The following is an 18,930-nucleotide window of genomic DNA, read 5'->3' as shown; positions in this document are numbered from 1 at the left end:
GGTAATTACAGAACTTGATGAGCATTCACAGATTTCCATGATCTTTACCTTACCTTTCTTGAAGCAGATACACTTTTAGTCCCCCTAAAGTCATACAATAAGAAATGACACAATTCTATTATATGCTTTTTGAAAAAAAGTAATTCTGTAGTTTTTCATGTTTAAATGCTCATCACAGTTATTCCATCATATGTCTTCTAGTTCCTGTGCTGTAGGATCATGTTTATCTACTCACTTGTCGTCAGCATTCATAATTGTGTGGACTTCTCCAGTATACGGTAGCTCCGGAACTTAGTCCCTCTGCCTCTCTTTGCCTGGAAGGTGTATCACACCTTTTGTCAGTCAGTGGTACTTTAGAGAGCTGCAGGCTGTGTTCCCAGTGAAGGTGTGCAGGGTTCTGCAGGGATAGTGAGTGCCTGGGCTGCCTGGCCACTAGGTGTCTGTGTTGGTGTGCACTGGACACTCCCCGGCTCCTCCAGCACTGATGCCTGCAAGGCTTGCACTTCAAACATGTCTCTTTTGAAGCTTCACTCATCTCCTGACTCCACTGGCTTTCTTGCAGGCCCCCTGCTTCTTGTTGGTGTCAGAAAGTTTCATGTTGAGCTTTTAGTGCCTTCAACAAATAAAGCCTCTTAAGTAATTTTTTTTCCTGCCCACTTATGTAGAAGTGTAAACTCTGGCCTCATTCCTTTAAAACATCACTTCTGGTTTTTGAACCACATTTCGATTTCTAATAACCTTTTTAATTCTGCTGTTCTTTCCGGTACTTTCTGCAATTTTTCTGATTTGTCTTTGTGTACATCTGTTCAAAACCACTGCTAGGATATTTCTGAATAGTGTTGGATTCTTCTTACTTTTTATTTGTTTTCATTCATGCTTTCTCTAACTTGATTCCTCTTGCTTTTTATAATAAGCTTAAACCAAAGACTTCTGTAGTGGAAGCCCTTGACTGTATCCACTCTCACAATGAGGCTGATGTTCCAGTAACTAGCCATGAAAGTTTCTGTGCTCTTTGAGCATCCCATCAGTCCATCTTAATGACTTAACTGTTAGTGTTACCTTAAACTTGTAGTAGTTAAGGTTTGCTTGCACATGCTGCATTCAGGAGCAAGATTCATCAGCCTGGACACTGGTCCAGCCAGCCCCCAGCTGCTACTTTATGGGGATACCAGCCTCCTGCAAGTAGTGTTTGTCATCCAGTGACCTTGTATAGAGGTGCTGGAGACCCTTAGGTACCTGCTGACCAACCCAAGAACTGGGGAGTGAAGCAGAGGCACTGTGTACAAACCAGAAGTCAGTATAATTCGGAACCAGCCTATTTTTTGCTAGAGTACCTGGCAGAGGGAGAAAGAATAGTAAGCCAAGGTTGACTGATCAAAATCAGCAGCTCAGTTGGATGGCTCAACTACAGACTTATTTTATATAAATGTAGTAGTGCAGAGGTGTCTGTTGATTCATCTCAGCCAGATTCTCTGTTAAATGAAGTGTTTAAGACCTTTTGCTATTCAATCTGTTGGTAGCACCTGTTCCAGTTGCTACTTCTCTCTGCATTATGTCATTGAAACATCTGAAAGCTGGAAAATTGCACCAGATAAGTGGCTTTTAGACCATCAGGGATATGCCAGCTTAATTGTGCCTGCAGTTTAGCCATATTTAAAAACCAAAAAGTATAGGAATGTGTTTCTTACGAAAGCATGGGCTAGTCATTAATTGTGTATATAGGACACAGAACATACAGGTGTTCTACTGCTAAATTAGATGTATAAACTGTGAAATTTTAATTTCTTTTTGCCCACAGGAGAATTAATGACAGTTGCTCGATGGATGAGGGAATTCATTGCACAGCATCCAGACTACAAGCAAGACAGTGTGATAACTGATGAAATTAATTACAGCCTTATGTGGAAATGCAACCAAATCGCTCAAGGCCAGGCAGAGTGTCCTGAACTATTGGGGGTAGGATTTAATAAGAAACAAAGTGGAAACAAAACTGACTCTTTGTAATCAGTGAATGAATGAATGTTTCTTAAATAATAAAAAGATTAAGCCTTTTAGCAAAGCACTAGCAAAGATACTGTGAATCTGGTACAGTTTCATGGTGTGAAGACCAAAACAGGGATACTGCACTATAAAATGGGCCAATCTGCCTAAATGTTCATTTAAGGCATCCTAAAATAGGCATATTCTTATTGTTAACATTTATACAATATACATGTAAATAGTAAAATATTTTTATGATTAACATCAATGTATTTTAATAACATTGTAACTAAGGTTATTGTGAATTAGCTTGTAACTTTTTTATGCTTAATATAGAAAGAAAAATTGTCATGAACAGCTTTGTAAATGTAATGGTACTTGTATATTATATGCATTCCAGTTACTGAATGTTTACTGTAATTTTTTTAACCTGGAATGTGCTAAGTAATTTACCTTATTGTGTAAGAAAAAAAAAAATCCTTCTGGATCTACCTGAATCACAGATACTTTTTCCTTTTGGGTTTTGAAAGTATATAAGAACAGACAAATATATGTGAGTCCCAGTTGGTAATCTCAGAGCAGTTTCTTAGTTGCCACAAAACCTGCATCCACTTGTAAACTGTAAGACTCAGAGGAACAGATCTGTCTTTATTCAGATAATGCAAGTCAGCCTGCCTGCAGATGCACAGGCATTTTCTTCCCCTCTGAAATAATCTATATGCTGTCTCAGTTCAGAAATCTGCCCAATGATTTCACAAAAAAGTAGTAACAGGAGATGTATCGAGAGCTGGACATACAGCTCTTCACAACCAGAGACACCTGCTCTGGACTTCAGCCTGCTTGACTGCTCTTCTCCCACATTGTTGCTGTTCCCATAGTCGACAATGACTGCAGCACAAAACCAAACTTCTGTCTATTCTTCCTGAAGGTTGAGTTTTTCATTTTATCATTTTGTTAATTACAAATATTTCTGTCAGCATGTTTATTTTCTATAAGGTAATTCATGTAGGCGGCTGGGGTTACCTACATAGCTGAAGTTATGGACAACTTGATCCCCTCTAGAAAACAGTTTAAAGAGAAATTTTGGAATGCACTAATCCTTTGAATTGGAAGCTGGTGCAGGGAGTGACTGTAAACTATTTAAATTCAGCCATTGTATATGTAAATAAAGCAAACTTAAGGGGCCTTTTTGATTTAGCTTCTTAACTGATTTCTACAAGTGAATTGCATTAGGGTAGAAGATGCAAAGCTTAATGGAAGCATATATAAATACCTAAGGTGTAATGATTTTTTAAACAGAACTAATGCAGAAACTGCAGTGAGAGGTGCACCAAGAAGCTTTTATGTACTGAATTACACTTTGTTCTGTGTTCACAGGTGTGCTTTAGAGAGTAAAAAGAATGCTCTTTTTCTGCAGTGGTGAAATTGTTTTAATTAAGATGTAGGCATATGCTAATTTAGTTTCTGTAATAAGGAAATAAAAATAAAATTTGCAGTATGTGTTGGTCACTTGCATGACTTGAACCCATGTTTTCAGATTAAAAAAGGGAGGAGTTGCATACCTGGCAAGTATAAATTACCCAGACTCACTTTGTTCACAGTGAGGCTTCTCAGGACTCAGACAAATGGTCTGACACTCTTACAGCAAAGAAGTCCTTGATATTGTCAAGGTAGCATCTGTCTGATTGCACAGCATGAGCTGCTGTGCTTGGAAAACCCCTAAAAATAGTTGGAATGCTTTTCTGCTGGTAGTGCATCAGTACACGTCCTTATTCCCTTTCAGTTGGCATTGAATCACCCTTCTGGCCGACAATGTGTCCTGTAAGTTAGAGAACATTTTGTCATGATGCCTTAAAAGTTGTGGCTGGAAGTTTCCCTCCTGAGTTCTTGTGTGTGTGTTTCCAGAAGGGATGAGTGAGATCACAGAGCTGCTGCTCTTTTTTGAGACATTCATGGTTGCAGTGTCTAAGCATTGTACATTCAGTAGATGAAGAGTTCAGGTATGTGATCCATTCTTTTCTTTACAGTGTGGTGAAGGCTGTCAGCACAAACCAGAGTTGCTGTAGGTACAGGGGCCAACCTTTGCCATTTTCTTTGAATACAACTTAGAGGTGGCTCTGTTCTGTCTGTGTCCACTCTGAAGTAGAGAAGCAAACCCTAGTCCAAGCCTCAAGCCCGGCCGAGCTTCTAAAGAGAACATGAGAAGCTCCTTTGGGCTATGCATACAGGACTTCTGTCTCTGCAGTCATGAAATGCTTTCAAGAAAATAATGACCTTTCCAACAATTGTAAGCAAAGGGAGGGGAAGAAGTATCAGACACCTGAGGTGAATTGTGATTGCTTCCTTGCCCAAGACTAACTGTGCACCAGTCACAGCATTTGTGTTGGCCCCAGTTCAGCCCCAGTAACATGCTTCATGCCTTCCACTCAGTTTTCAGCTACAAGATCCCATTGTGATCTCCAGAGGTCTTGATGCTATGAACACTGATGGCAGTTTTCTCTTGTGTCAGACTATGTTCAAATGTCTTTGTTTCTGGATTTTTACAGCCATGCTTTTATTGTGGCCTCTTACATCCTTAAAATACTTCTTTAGTTTGTGCACAGAGCTCTGCAAGCAGCTTGCCTTTCTGGGAGTGGTGCAAACCTGCTCCAGCCTTGGTTCCTCTCTCCACAGTGCCACAGGTACTGCCAGGAGTCTGTGCCATTGTGGATTTCCCACAGGACCACAGCCTCCTTTGGGCATCCATCTGCTTTGCTGGGGGTTCTTGTAGAAGCTGTGGGTGGACCTCTGCATCCCCATGGACCTTCATGGGCTGCAGGGCATCTTAGCTCTGGCACCTGGAACACCATCTCCCCCTCCTTTTTCTCTGACCTTGGTGTCTGCAGAGCTGTTTCTCACGCATATTCTCACTCCCTGTGTCCAGCTGAGTGCTGTTGTGCATTTTTTTATCTTTTTCTTAAATACACTATTCCAGAAGCACTGCCACTGTTGATGATGGGCTCAGCCTGGGCCAGCAGCAGGTCCATATTGCAGCTATCTGTTATTTACTCTTGCACATGGGGGAAGCTTCCAGCAGCTTCTCACAGAAGCCACCCCTATAGACCAATACCAAACCAGGACCATGCAAACCAAATAGAGTGTTCCCTGGAATAAGATTCCCTTAGAAATGGGAAACTCCTGCTTGTAAGATTCTTCTAGATGGGTAAAGTCAGGAAGGCTTTGCAGGCTACAGCGCTTTCTGCCTATTCCCTCTCAAGTATGAGGATTCACTCTGTACAGCAGTGGGAACAGTAAATGCAAGTTTCTGCAGCTTGTGTAGCAGCATTGTGTCTCCCTTTGAACAAAGCAATGTCTTCCCTGAAGAAAAGCATAACTAAATGCTGGCTATGAATTGAACAACTGGGCAAGATACTATGGCTTCTGTTAAGCAAGAAATGACTGTAAACTCTTTTCTCAGTCTTTGAAAATAATGTTAATTTAGCCATTGAATTTAGTAATGTATCTCACAGTTGTTCCAAAGTTACACCTCTGTGACATGACACAAAGGGAAAACTAAAATCATGCTGACAGTGAGAAAGTAAAAAGTAAATTTTCCTTCCTAGTGAAGGAAAGTTAAAGTAATACCCAGAGCCACATTGTGCTCAAAAAAAAAAAAAAGTGTTGGTGCATGATGACTCCTCATCATTGACTTCTAAGAATTTGTGTTCTGGCCAAAAAAATGCTAGCTTATAAAATATTTAAGCAGCAGCAATTGTTCTTACTCTGGAAAAAATCTAAGTTCCTATTAAATGCAATTAGATCAAAAGTAAGCAGATTTTTATCTGATGGTACAAATTCTGATGAAAGATCTTAAGGAGTGTCTTATTGTCAGTGCTTTGACTACAGCCAAGTCTGTATGGCAGTGAGGAGTTGCTTGCTGTGTGTTGCTCTGGCAGGTCATGTTCAGAAGAGGTAACTGGAGGTAGAGAGGAGGAAAGAATGAAGGAGAGAAGCCTATTACCATCTTGAGAGGTTCCATTTTCTCCCTACTCTTTGATTTGTGCTGGGGAAGCATTTGTGCCAAGAGGACCTCAAGTTCTCCAGCATTTTTCAGTTAGGCTTCTTCTTTCCCTTCAACCATTTTCTAGCTTGGACTATATTCCTTCCCGCCTGTTCCCATCCGTGCATGCACAGGCAGAGCTGGACATCTAATCCTTGCCAGCTTATTCACCACATGGGCATTCAGAGGCCGAGAACTTAGAGTGTTTTTCTTGGCACTGCAAGGGACTGGGACTCCTTGCCCAGAGACCGTCACACAACTGCCTAATGAAAAACAGGAAAGCCTTCCAGCAAAAAAAATACCTCTCTGCTGAGGGGAAGCAAGACTTGGCATCACCCACATTTCCTACCTTTCATCCCACTCTGCAGCATTTCTCTGTGTTATTCATCCCATTGGCATCAGCTACAGGCATCTGATTCTAAAGAGCAGTAGGACAGAGGACAGCATGGGATGTTAGTGGAGACAGGCCAAGCTGGCAGCCAGCTCTCCAGACCCCCCTGACTGTGGAGAGCAGGAGATGTGGCTGTTGTACTGTCTCTCAGCACAAACCACTTCTGCCTGTAATTTCTTGCCCCGGCCGGATGAACCAGAGCAATGCAATATAAACTCCTATATAATCCCTGGGTTTTGGCAGCATGACCATTGCCAGCAAAATGAAATAACCTTGGCACAGTGAGCTCAAAGCCAGGCAGGGTCCTCTCTGGGGTGTGCTCAAAGTGCAGGGATGAGGTCAGATGAAGCTCATTGCTAAGTCCAGAGCCAGCCCTAGGTGTCTTCCTAAAGTAAGAGGCGTTGCAGTGAGCTGGAAGAGAAAACAGTTGTTCTTGACAATAAAGGGGAAAAGGAGCCAGAGCCACAGCAGTATTCCAGGTCCAAATACTCTGTGGATTTATGCCCAAGTTGCTACTCACGGGTTTAGCCCATGAGCATCTCCTGGTGGGGTCACAGAGCAGAGCAGCGGTGATTCCTGTCCATCCCTGCTGCATTCCAGCTGCGAAGGGGCAAAAGAAAGCTGAAGCAAGTGGTGGGGCTGCCTGGGAACACCCCAGCTGGGAGATGTGTTCTGCCCTATAAGCAGGACAGACCTCTGTCTCTGTTTAAGGAGCAGTCCAGACCAGTATGTCCCTTTCCAATGTTTTGTTTTGCTGGGAGCAAAACTGCCACAATCCAAATTAAAACATGTAACATTCCAGTGCTTCCGGACATGACACATCCTCAGCAACTGAGTGAGGTGAAGAGGTGGATTCCCCTTTTAAATGCAGTTTGCTCTTGCTCTTAAAATAATGATTTCTAGACAACAAACTTCACTTACAGTTTTAAAAAAATCTGTCCAGGCCTCCTCAGAGAATGGCACAAAGCAACATACTTCAGATTTTTGTCTTCTTCCTTTTACTTCCACTGCAGCTCAGAACTGGCACACATCCCACAGTTTCTCGTGGGGAGGGATGCAGCCATTTCCAGCGATGCATGTGAAAAACAGAGCTCCAGAAGGGAGTGCCCACATGTCCCTGGAAATTCATTCTGACTTCCCACTTCCCACTGATCACAGTACATGTGGTGTCATCAGTGTCTGGCCATTCCTACTCAGGCCACAGGGACTCGAAGAGGTGGCATGGTTAGGAAGGGAGAAGGTAGCCAGGCGTCCCACTTCAGTCCCTCCAGCTGTGACTCTGGCTTCCAGAAACAAGGCATGTTTCGCCTTGCTTTTAACTGATAAAGTATGATGCTTTCCCTGAATCCAAGCATAGTGCTAGGACAAACATTTCTCATCCTGCCTCAGAAAATCAAAATCCACAGAATAGAAAGGAAACTTAGAGGATTACAGCTGTGCAACAAGTGTATTCAGGAAAAATCCCAGCAGGTTGCTGTGTTTCTCACTGAGTACCTTCTGTACTCATCTGTTCGTACAAAGCTCTGTATAAGTTTTCAAGATATACCACAGCAAGCTGCTCTCCGAGGGAGAGGAACACTTCCTCCAGGACTATGCTCTCCAGAGGGATCACCTCCCAGGCACACCAGGACAGGTGTGTCAGGACATCAGCAAAATGGTTAACTGTTTCCAGCTCTGCTTTCATCCTGAAAGGGGAGGTTTATCTCCTTTTGTCCTGATGCAGCAGAGTTTTGTAGTGTGTCAGAGCTTTGGTGCCAAGCACATTTACTGTTACAATGACATGCTGCAACACCTCACAGCTGACATATGGCAACCAAAGGCACAATACAGATCTAGAAGTGCCCACAGTATGATGTGAGGTAGTGAGTCTGATACTCTAATTGCAGTTAAAATGTAAAGCATTATGATAAATTTTAACATCAAAATGCGCCGTCTTTACAACTTTTCCTTGGCTGTGCCTAGAGTTTCAGAAAGATGACATAGTGACAGCCTTGCCCACCCATTTCCTTTCTTTTACCATCAACAAATACAGACCATGTATAAACTTGGCTTGTCTTAAACACTTGGTTGTGAACAACTTTTACTGGTGGAACCCACTGGCTCAAAATCAGCCAGATTGAAGGTTCTCCAATACTTGTCATGAAAAAACACCTCTGGGCTGTGTCCTGGGACACCACAGGTGGCATGTGCCTCCAAGACGACATTACCGACACTGCAGAAATCACTGAACACTAGTGCTGTGACTCGTGGCATACCTCTGGTTGGACATCTGCAGCTATGACAGGCCCTACAGCAAACAGGAACTAGTGATTTAGCAGCTACTTTCAAAAACTCTTTCAATGGGGCAGGAAACACTGATGTAACATCGAGTTTCCAGTTTTGAAGCTTGCCTGATGGTTTCTGTGGGGATAGGAAAGGGAAAAAATCTGAATTACATGTACCCAGCATCTCCCAGCTTCTTTGTCCAAGTGGTCCCAGGAGCTCTGCCTGCTCCAAGAAGCAAAGCTAAACCTAGTCAAGAGGAACTGCAAAGATGTTTTCCAGGGAAAAAGGCTAGCTTCATCATTACTTCCCTCTCTGCCTGCCTTATCTTCTTCAGGACCACACCCTTCCTGCCCCCTCCTCTCCCCAGGTAGCACATCTCCATGGCTGAATCTCTTGTGTGACTGACTGCTTCTTTTGCTCCTGAGTAAACTCTGCCTCCTGATTCTACCATGCCTGCCTGCCCCTCTGCAGCTCCATGTCAGCAGCCCCACACCCATGGGATGCAAAGTGGGAGGTTGTGCCTGCTTCCACTATCCAGGTGGTGGAAGAGACACAAAAAACCTGGGAAGGGCAGGAAGGGCTTTTGCAGCCTAGACTTGAGGACAGAGTGCACAAGTTACAAGTTTGTGTGTGGCATTTTGACCATGGTGAATAAAAAAATATAAAAAAAAAGGAAGAAGGAAAAGAAGGAGGTGCTTAGGAGCTCCAGTTTGTCCAAGTTCAGTTTATCTGGCAGCTCAGATTTCAGTGTGGGCAGAAGACAGGTCTGGAGTGAGTTGTAAATTGTCTGCAAGGAGACAGGCAAAGGAAATTCTGCTTTTATTGAGAGACAGGAGGATAGATGAAATAGAGACCAGGAGGACATGTAGGAGTGATGAGAAGCTGAGAATAACCCAGCAAAGGCTTAACCCACCTAATAAAGTGAGGTGATAGGAGGCAAGCTAAGAGTGGGCAGAACAGAAAAAAGTCAGAGAAGATGCAGATAGCAGTGAGAGTTTAGCAGTGTCTCTGAAACCTGATGGTCCAGGCAAGACAAGTCTGGCATGTAATTTGGGATGGAAGGCCTTTTTGTGTTTGCAGAATTTTACTTAAAAAAACCCAAAAAAACCCAACTTTTTTTAAAAAATCTCATATTTCGAGCCACTCCTTCCATCAAGTGATTGCCTTCATATTCTTCCCTCATTAGCTTTGGCACACAGCAAGGCAGGCAGGAACTGCTCTGTGGTACCATGGAACCAGTTTTGGATATGCAGCTGTCAACCCTTTTCTGGGCTAAGAAAGCCAAGCAATTCCTTCTTCCCAAGAAAAGCTGGGGGTTCCAACCTCCTTCTGCTTCTTTCTGTGTGGCAGATAGAAACCAAAAAAGAACAAGGCATCAGTGAGGTAAAACAGGAATGGCCTCAGTCAAAATGTCAGTACTTGGTGCTGAAGAGAGGGTGAGGCTGGGAAGCATCTGGGTACAACATGACAATGGTCACTGCTGATGGCTGTGAGCCATGGGACAGCAGGTGAAGCTTTATATTGCTTGTGCCACTTATCCTATCATGAACTTAAGCTTTTGCAGACTTACAGCAATGTTTTGTGTAGATCAGGAGTGATAGAAATCCATTTATGGAGACTTTTTTTTCCAAGATGGGTTGAAGCATCAGACCCTTGCTCATTTATTGTCCTTTACAAGGGTCTGACCTCCAGACTCTTCGAACATTTGACTTCCCAAGTTTCCCAGGCATCTCAGCACACAGCTCTCCAGACAGAGGGGACACCAAGAGACCTGTGTAGGTCCAGTCACTGAACAAACCAGCAATGCTCAAGTCTCAGAGGGACTCAGTCTGGAATGAAAGCAACAGGCTATCCACCAAGTACAATAGTGGTCACTTTCTGTTTTTCACAAAGGGCTCAGCTTCAAAATTATTATGAGACCCTTTTGGTTAGGGCACTTCTCAGAAAGTGAAAGTTATATGGTGGTGCTTCTTGGGCATGAGTCACTTTCTCAGGCAATGCTCCAAAATCTCTGGCTTCTGGCCAGTCCTAAGATCTTCTAGAATTCCTGGGAAATAATATTTTCCCATTTGAGCATGTTGTGTAATCAATGCTACCTACTTACTTCATGTAGCACTGGCTGTTTGAGGTGTTGAGGGATGTTTTCTTTAAACATGCAGTGTAGGACAGGCAATTGTGGTGCCAAGAGGAGACATGCTTCTGTCCCAACAACTTCTGAGGCAGCTCAAACCCCCTTGTAGGCTGCTAATATCACTCTTTCTGCTGGAGTGTAGTGGGCTTCTGATCCTGATTGCTGTCAGTTACTGGATAGCTTCATCTGCAGTGGTCCACTTCCCTGGGGAGTTCATGGTTCTTCCGTAAATGGATATCTTGCCCCCAAGCTTGAGAGAAGCCATCTCCAGAGGCTGCAAATTGCTCCTTACTTTACAATTCCTCTTTCAATTTCCTGATATTTAGCAAGGGATCCCAGTTCTTGGGCTTCATGACCTTCTAACTGCTGACTGTCATCACCACTATCATAGCATTAAAGCAGCCAGGCAGAAATCTGCTCACCTGGCTGGTGGCTGTAATTGCAAGTCTTGAAGTTCTGATGAGGTCAGGGACTGGGTAACTGTGGTTTCCTGTTTAATTTGCCTCACTCATTTGATTTCTTTGTTGAAGGACCTGCCTAACCCCTCCTTTCCTTCTCCTTCTCCTTCTCCTTCTCCTTCTCCTTCTCCTTCTCCTTCTCCTTCTCCTTCTCCTTCTCCTTCTCCTTCTCCTTCTCCTTCTCCTTCTCCTTCTCCTTCTCCTTCTCCTTCTCCTTCTTTTCTTCTGCTTCTTCTGCTTCTGCTTCTTCTGTTTCTTCTTTTCCTTCTCCTTCTGCTTCTTCTTATGCTTCTTCTGTTTCTTCCACTTCTTCTGCTCCTTCTTCTCCTTCTGCTTCTTCTGCTTCTTCTTCTGCTCCTTCCTGTGTGTTGTCTTTCTTCTGCTGCTTCTTCTTCTGCTGCTTCTTCTTCTTCTTCCTCCTCCCCCCTTACTAATTAGTGGCATGAGCCTGTAACTCACCTTGTTCATTTTTTTGTTTTCACTGCTGGAGCAATTACTGCAGTTGCAGTAGTTTGAGTCCCTGTCTCAGCCATAGTGTCCTCAAATGCAGTTTGGACTCCTGCCCCAACTAGAGTCCTCTGAGAGTACTGTGCAGTTGCTCAATAGGTGCATGTCAGGCCCCAGTGCAGGGCAAGAAGCTGCAGGTTTTCATTGGGGTGGGCAAGGCACCCTTCTATCACTCGATGGGTCAGTTTGTCAGAGTTTATTACCTGTTCAGGTAAAGCCCTAGGTAATGGGAGGTGATAACCACCCTAAAAACTTGCCCAAATCCTTCCACAAACCCTGCCACCCAGGAGCTGGGTGCCTCAGGGCAGATTTCAATAGCTCCTCTCCTATAGATTGTTTTCTCTTACATCAGGATGATGCTGGATTCCATGAACTCCATAGCGTACCAACAGTATTAGTTAGTATGATTAATAGTATTACCTAGTATTATTGCAGCTTGCATAACGATGAGCAAAGACCATGGGAGACTGCATTATAAAAGCATTCCCATCAGTCTCAGGCAAGGAGAAGGAAGTGTGCTCCCTCATCATCCACAGAAGATAAGCAGTGCAGCTGACCAACTCACAGGAGCTTGCTACTCGATAACTATAATTTACTATTTACTATAGCATGCAATAAACAATTGCCTTTATCTTGCTTGAAGTTTGGTTGCCAAAAAAAGTACTGTAGTGGGTTGACCTTGGCTGGGCACTTGTTGCTGGCCAAGCCACTCTAACTCCCCTTCCCAGCGGGACAGGACAGAGAAAATAAGATGGAAAACAACTCTTGTGTTGAGATAAGGTAGTTTATTAAAGAAAAAAAAAAAAAAAAAAGAAGAAAAAAAAAAAGTTTGCATGTACATAAGCAAAGGGAAAAGGCAATCTCTACTTCCTATCAGCAAGCAATATTCAGACACTTCCCGGGAAGCAGGACATGAGCACATGGAGCTCCAGAAGGCAAACATTGTAGAAAAACAAATGCTGCACCCTGTTCCTCCTCCCTTCCTTAGCTTTTGTATCTGAGCTGACATCATATGGTATGGAATATCTATCCTTTTGGTTAATTTGGGTCAGCTAGCCTCGTTGCATCACCTCCCAGGATCTTGCCCTCTCCCAGCCCCTTGGTGGAGCAGAAGAAATGTTACAGGGACGGTGCTGCTCAGCAGTATCCAGAACACTGGTGTGTTATCAACACCCTTCCAGCTACCAATGCAAAGCACTGCACTGTGAGGGACAAGTGAACTCTATCTCAGTCTGACCCAATAGAGATATGCTGCTGCCTCTGGGGGTTTACATATACACAACAGAGTACCTAAACCAATTCCTTAACACAGTTTTTAAAGAGTCCCTGCAGGAGAGAGAGGAAAGGATGGAAATTCTCCAGCCTTTTCATTGGACTTTGCTGCCACAGAGAACAAAACAGTGCATATTTGTAAACCTCTGTATAATACACATTGCGCAGTGTGAGTGTTCTTCCTGCCTAATCTCAAAACACATAAAACAGAACAAGAGATGGCCAAGGACAAAGGGGAATTTCCAGAAAAATAGGTCTTTCATAATGAGGCAGACAAAGTAATTTAGAAATTGTTCTCCTGAAAATAGGTGTCTGGGGGATAAACATGATTGAATCATCTAAGTAAATTGTGGAACTGATCATTGCAAGAGGCAAAAATATAAAAGGGTGTTCCAAGTGATCAGCCAAATTAATGGAAAAGATGTGGCTAGTACTAAGATAATGTCATCATCGGCATTGTCATTACTATTATTGTTATTGTTGGGCTTAATATTCAGTGTTCTGGTTACCAGTGCCTGGGAGTCATTTCTGTCCAAGGAAATCCACAAACCATGGGATGCTGGAATGGGGTAAATAAGTCAGGGAAGCATCATTTTGTACTAGCTCCTTGTGTTCTTTCCCTAAGCATCCACACCTGCCAGGGAGAGAACATTGGCTTTCTGGTCTGAGTAAATTACGTTCTTACAAAATTCAATGTTAGTGGGGAAGCAGGCATATTAGAAAGGACAGACCTCAGATTATCAGGCAGGCATTGGAATCTGGATTGGAATTCAAGCACTCACAAGTAGAGTACAGAAGAGAATTGGCAACTTAGAAGAGGACCCCTAGGAGGTAAACTCCCAGTCACCAGCATGCACATGCCCTACTCCAGTGGGAGCCATGTCCATGCCTGGAGGCTCCTCCTTGGGGATGGCCATTAGTGGATGAGCATGCAACTGAATTAAAATCTTCAGCTTTCTGAGTGAGCCCTCCAAACACAGTAGCATTGCAAGGGAGACAACTAGACCAGCTGCAGCCATGTTTCTGTGCTCCTTGACAGCAGGGTGAAGTCTGCCCAGCCCTCTCAGCAGTCACACAGAACAGGTAGGTGCCTCTCCTGAGATAACTCAGACCTCTCACAAGGCTACGTGTCTAACAGCCTTAATGCAGAATGTAAAAAAAGCCCCAGTATTTCCTACTGACTTTGCTATGCAGCAGCATTTTCAACTGTTCTGCTCCATATTCCTGTTCCAGGTGAACAGGAGTGATTCACATCATCTCCCTAAATACTTAAGTAATGTATTAATCTACCTCTAGTTGCTCTTTCTCATGTCCCAACTACTTTCCCAATGATATCTTATAATCTAATTAATGGGTACAGGCCACATCTTGGGCAACACTGTTACAACAGTCTGTTAATATTAACTAGATGCTTTGATAGAATTACTTGTTACTTGGAATCGTGGAATGGATACCTAGCCCTACCATTAGGCAGAAAATATTTGGTGCTCAGATGCAGTCTAAGGACAGCATAAATGGCCTGTACCTGGTCACATATTTGTCAAAAAAATATATGGTTAGCTTATTCCTTGCATGCTCCCAGCTCAAGCTCCCCTGCACTCTGCAGGCACAGCCCACGAGTCACACAGGCAGGATGCAGCCACACTATTCAGAGGCAGGTAGAATTGAGCTGTATGATGTTGTGGTCTAACCCCAGCCCACAGCCAAGCCCCACACAGCTGCTCACTCACTCCCCCTTCAGTAGGATCAGGGAGAAAATCAGAAGAGTAAAAGCTAGAAAACCTGTGGGTTGAGATAAAGACAGTTTAATGGAAAAAGCAAAAGCCCCACATGCAAACAAAACAAAACAAGGAATTAATTCACTGCTACCCATGGTAGATGTTCAGGCATCTCCAGAAGAGCAAGGCCTTTTCACATGTGACAGTGACTCAGGAAAACAAATGCCATCATTCCAAATGCCTTCTGATCCTTTTTCTTCCCCCATTTTATATACTGAGCACGATGCCATATGGTCTGGAAAATCCCTTTGGTTAGTTTGGGTCACCTGTGTCTCCTTCTAGCTTCCCATGCCCCTCCAGCCTCCTTGCCAGTGTGGCAGTGTGGAAAGCAGAAAAGGCCTTGGCTCTCAGGTAAGCCCTGCTGAACAATATCAAAAACATCTCTATATTATCAACCTTGTGTTCAGCACAGATCCAAAACACAGCCCCATGCCTGCCACTGTAAAGAAAATTGCCCTAGCCAAAGCCAGCATATGGATCCAAGTAAAGCTGACAGGTGAGTCAGCTCCCTTAACTACGTCATTTACTAGTAGAGATGTAGCTTATGTGCCTCCCACCACCTTCCACTGGCAAAACCAGGTTATATCTATGAATTAGATATAACAACATCTTAACTTTCATCTACCCAAATATTTTCTTGGTTTAGTCACCTGACTCTCTACAGAACTAGAGGAATGTTATGCATTTGGGGCTACATCCAGCAGTACTTGATGACATATCATGTACTATACAGGACCAAAGGAGCCCTTCACAGATGAGGAGGCTGGTCAAGCACTGCAGCTCCTGGCAATGGCAAAGCCTCAGAAATTTAGCATTCAACCTTGTGTAAATCAAGCAGTATTTGAGTCACATGTAGCAAATATTCTTTTCACACACTGTCTTCATATCCAACTTTTTCTAAAACATCTAAAAGCTACATCCTCACTTTGTGTCTGAAATAGGAAAAAGAGGCTCTCATGCATGGAGGGGATCTAATATCACTGCTTGTTCCCTGTAATGTCTGCAGGAACTGATTTGCTTTCCTGATAAAGAAAAGTACAGTTCAAGTGCATAGAAATTTGGAAATTAGGGAATAGAAGCATATAACAGTTGGAAGAGACATTTGGAGACCATTTAGTCTACCCCTTGCCACCCTTCTTAAGGCAGGGTCAGCTAGAACATGCCACCCAAGACCATGCCCTCATGGCTTTTGAATACCTATACAGATGGAAACCCCACAGCCTGTCTGGGCAGCCTGTGCCAGTGTTTGGCCATCCTCACAGTAAAAAATGTTTGCTTATTTCAGATAGAATTTCCTGTGCTTGAGTATGTGCCCAGTGCCTCTTATCCTGTTGGTATCTGAGAAAAGGCTCTGCCTTCTTCATATCATCCTATCAGGTATTTATATCCAATAAAAAGACTCCCCCTGAGCTTTCTCTTCTCCAGTCCAAACAATCACAGCTCTCTCTGCCTTTCCTCATGGGACAGTTGTTTCTCTCCCTTAATCAACTCTCAGATACTTAATGGGACCAAATCCATTGAGGTCACACCTTCCTCGTCCAGGAGAGCCCAGCAGTGGCACAGCACTCCAGGTGTGGCCTCACCAGAGGAGAAGTGTCACTTCCCTCAGCATGCTGACAACACTGTGCCTGATGCAGGCCAGGGTACTATTAGCCTTTTTTCCTGTGAGGGAGAATTGCTGGTTCATGGTCAGCTTGACCAGGACACTCAAGGCCTTCTTCTGCCATGTTCTTTTCCAGCTAGTTGGCCCCTAGTCTGTAAGGGACATGGAGCTACTCCTCCCCAGGTGTAGGACTTTGTATTTTTCTTTACTGAGCTCAATGAGATTCCTCTCTGACCCTTTCCCCAGGCTGTCCAAGCCCCTCTGAATGGTATCAGCCATTCCTCACAATTTTGAACCATTTAAAAATTTCCTGAGCTCTTCCCATTCCCATCACCCAAGTTATTAATGAAGATGTTAAGTAATAGCAGTCTCAGTATCAACCTTTGAGTACACTCCTAGTAACAGGCCTCCAGATGGACTTTGTGCCACTGATCACAACCCTTTAAGCTTGTCAGTTCACACAGCTGTCAGTCCACCTCATTGTTCACTTATCATGTCCATACTTCTCTGCTTATGCCAAGAAAGAGAACATCCACTCATCCACCACGCCACTCTTCTCATCATAGAAGGTCATGAGTTTGGATAAGCATGATTTCACTTTCATAAATCCATGTTGACTATTCCAAATCAATTTGATCAAACAAAGCTTCTTCCACTTGCCTGAAGAAGACCTCAGCTATTACTTCTTTCCAGTCCAGTGATATGTACAAGATGTCCACAACTACATAACCCAAGCTGGTCTATCCACTGGTACAAAATGAATAACCATTTGATTTCAGGCAGGTTTCTAATGTAGTCCAATGGACAACGATTGAGTTGTGGCAGAGACACACACAAACAAAGAGAGGAAAAGATCAGAAAATCTATCATGGTTGGTTCAGAGCATGATGTTGCTTTTTGACATTAAGCAGCCAGAACACTGCTGTGTGTGAAAAAGCATCATAGATCTGCTTTGAATATCTCAGTCTAAAAGAGTCTAGGACTAAAAGCAGAAAGGAATTTTCTTCAAGTAGAAGTTTTTATGGGCTCTAAATACTGCATCAGGAAGTTTGGGCAGGATGTAAGGACCATGTCCTGATGTTTAGAAGGCAGATACCACCAGAAGTCACATCAACAATTTGGTTTTAGCTGACAGAGCATGCACATCCCCTCATATCTCCAATTTGTGATGTCCTCATATCCTTACCTCTGTTGATGCTTGCCTTCATCTTCTAGCTTGATGCCCTCTTCATAGACATTGGAGAAACTTTCCTGATCTTCTAAGCACAAATTCACATACTGTCATCCTTCAAAGAGTTCCAGTGCAAGACATATTTCCAGTGCTACTGACCTCATATTTCCCTTCTCAACTTCAACCTCATATGGCATTTGTTTAAAATATATCACACATCAGAGCAGAGGTGTGTTACTTATGAAGACTACAGAGCCATGCAAACCACTGCCTGACAGGAGATGTCCAGAGCATTTTAAATCAACAGGAGGAAGGCTGCTAGATGTGGGTTCCCTCACCTGCGTTTGCTGTACATGCAGATTTACAGCACTGAGGTTACCTTGGCATTACACAGACAGTAAGTGACAGTGGAGAATTATCCAGCAGGAGTGTTTTGCAAGTGGAATGGGTAAACAGACTACCTTTCATTTTTCCTGTCTGCTTATCTACTCACTGGTGATGTTGTATAGCCTACATCTGCACTTGGAGTTTGTTTAAATGTATGAAGGCAATGAGTCCTTTGCAAATACATTGAACATATTTTGGGAAAAAAATTGTTTAACATTTTTAAAAGAGGTGGACAGATCAAGAGTACAGCATGTCTGCTGTCCAGTTCTGTACACTACAGCAGTTATTAGTATCCAATGGGTAGAGAAAACTGTTTCTGAGGAGCAGTTACCCCTTTTCACTGTTGTATTTGAATTATGTGATTACAAGAACAAGGAAAGTAATACAAAAATCACAAAAAAAGGTGATTTTGATAAAGAGTTCATCCTTTACAAAATCTAGAAGAGAAAGTAGGTGACTTTTCTGCATTTAGGCCTTGTCCTTAATAGTCCATTTTGCAGGAGGTGTAAGGAATGGCATAAAATTTCAAATTACCGCAAGAGAAGAAAGTGGTTATTGCTCTGCTGACACATACACTTACACACATCTTTCTGGAAAGATAAAATAGCCTGCAGTGTATCCACATTTTAAAACCTCTTCTGACTACCAGAGGACACGAAAGTGTCGCAAAGTGCTTTAAGTGGTTTCTCTTAAATTATTCTCATCTTTTGGTAGTTAAGATTAGCACACAATTTAAGATTTTATGTGAAAACTATTATTTTGTCCTGTTTTCATGGCAAAACTAAAATCACCTCGTGCTGCAAGCTAAATTTCTTGTGGATCCTGGAAGAAAGAGTAAGTAATCAAGCACAGGATTGTGCAGACATTAGAGCTCATTCTTGTGCTTTCAGTAAAGCCCTCTGTGGATGACAAAAATACATTTGTACCTATCATCATATGTTTGGGTTC

At 43.1% G+C, this 18,930-nt stretch overlaps 1 protein-coding gene, 2 long non-coding RNA genes and 1 pseudogene across 9 annotated transcripts in view; 1 reads left to right on the top strand and 3 right to left on the bottom strand.

The window, feature by feature from the left end:
• The window catches only part of GCLC (glutamate-cysteine ligase catalytic subunit), a 39,580-nt gene extending 36,091 nt beyond the window's left edge, over positions 1–3,489 (top strand). For both annotated transcript variants that reach the window (XM_086876087.1, XM_086876086.1), the window contains one exon: positions 1,799–3,489. In XM_086876087.1, the coding sequence (XP_086732213.1) occupies positions 1,799–2,004 (206 nt within the window). In that variant the 3' untranslated portion in view covers positions 2,005–3,489. The remainder of the gene's footprint in view (positions 1–1,798) is intronic.
• LOC111925881 (uncharacterized) overlaps positions 1–18,930 on the bottom strand; it is a 45,085-nt gene that overhangs the window by 9,757 nt on the left and 16,398 nt on the right. Inside the window, exon 6 of one of the 6 annotated variants that reach the window (XR_002862543.2) lies at positions 8,731–8,810. The exons of 2 other annotated variants lie outside the window; for them this stretch is intronic. This is a non-coding gene — a long non-coding RNA (uncharacterized LOC111925881). Of the gene's footprint in view, positions 1–8,730; positions 8,811–9,927; positions 10,015–15,114; positions 15,183–18,930 lie in introns of those variants that run through there. 3 more of the 6 variants (XR_002862542.2, XR_015282826.1, XR_015282827.1) reach the window with 3 other exon arrangements.
• On the bottom strand, positions 1,755–6,821 carry LOC147654665 (uncharacterized). The gene is made up of 3 exons (XR_015282831.1): positions 6,683–6,821; positions 6,369–6,437; positions 1,755–5,935 (listed from the first exon to the last, which is right to left on the bottom strand). It is a non-coding gene; the product is annotated as an uncharacterized LOC147654665 (long non-coding RNA).
• On the bottom strand, positions 10,976–13,960 carry LOC147654664 (uncharacterized; annotated as a pseudogene).

Source organism: Cyanistes caeruleus, chromosome 2 (assembly GCF_971803275.1).
Source record: "Cyanistes caeruleus chromosome 2, bCyaCae1.hap1.1, whole genome shotgun sequence".
Classification (NCBI taxonomy): Eukaryota; Metazoa; Chordata; class Aves; order Passeriformes; family Paridae; genus Cyanistes; species Cyanistes caeruleus.
Note: the sequence above shows the minus strand (reverse complement) of the source record. Positions and strands in the feature narration are given on the sequence as shown.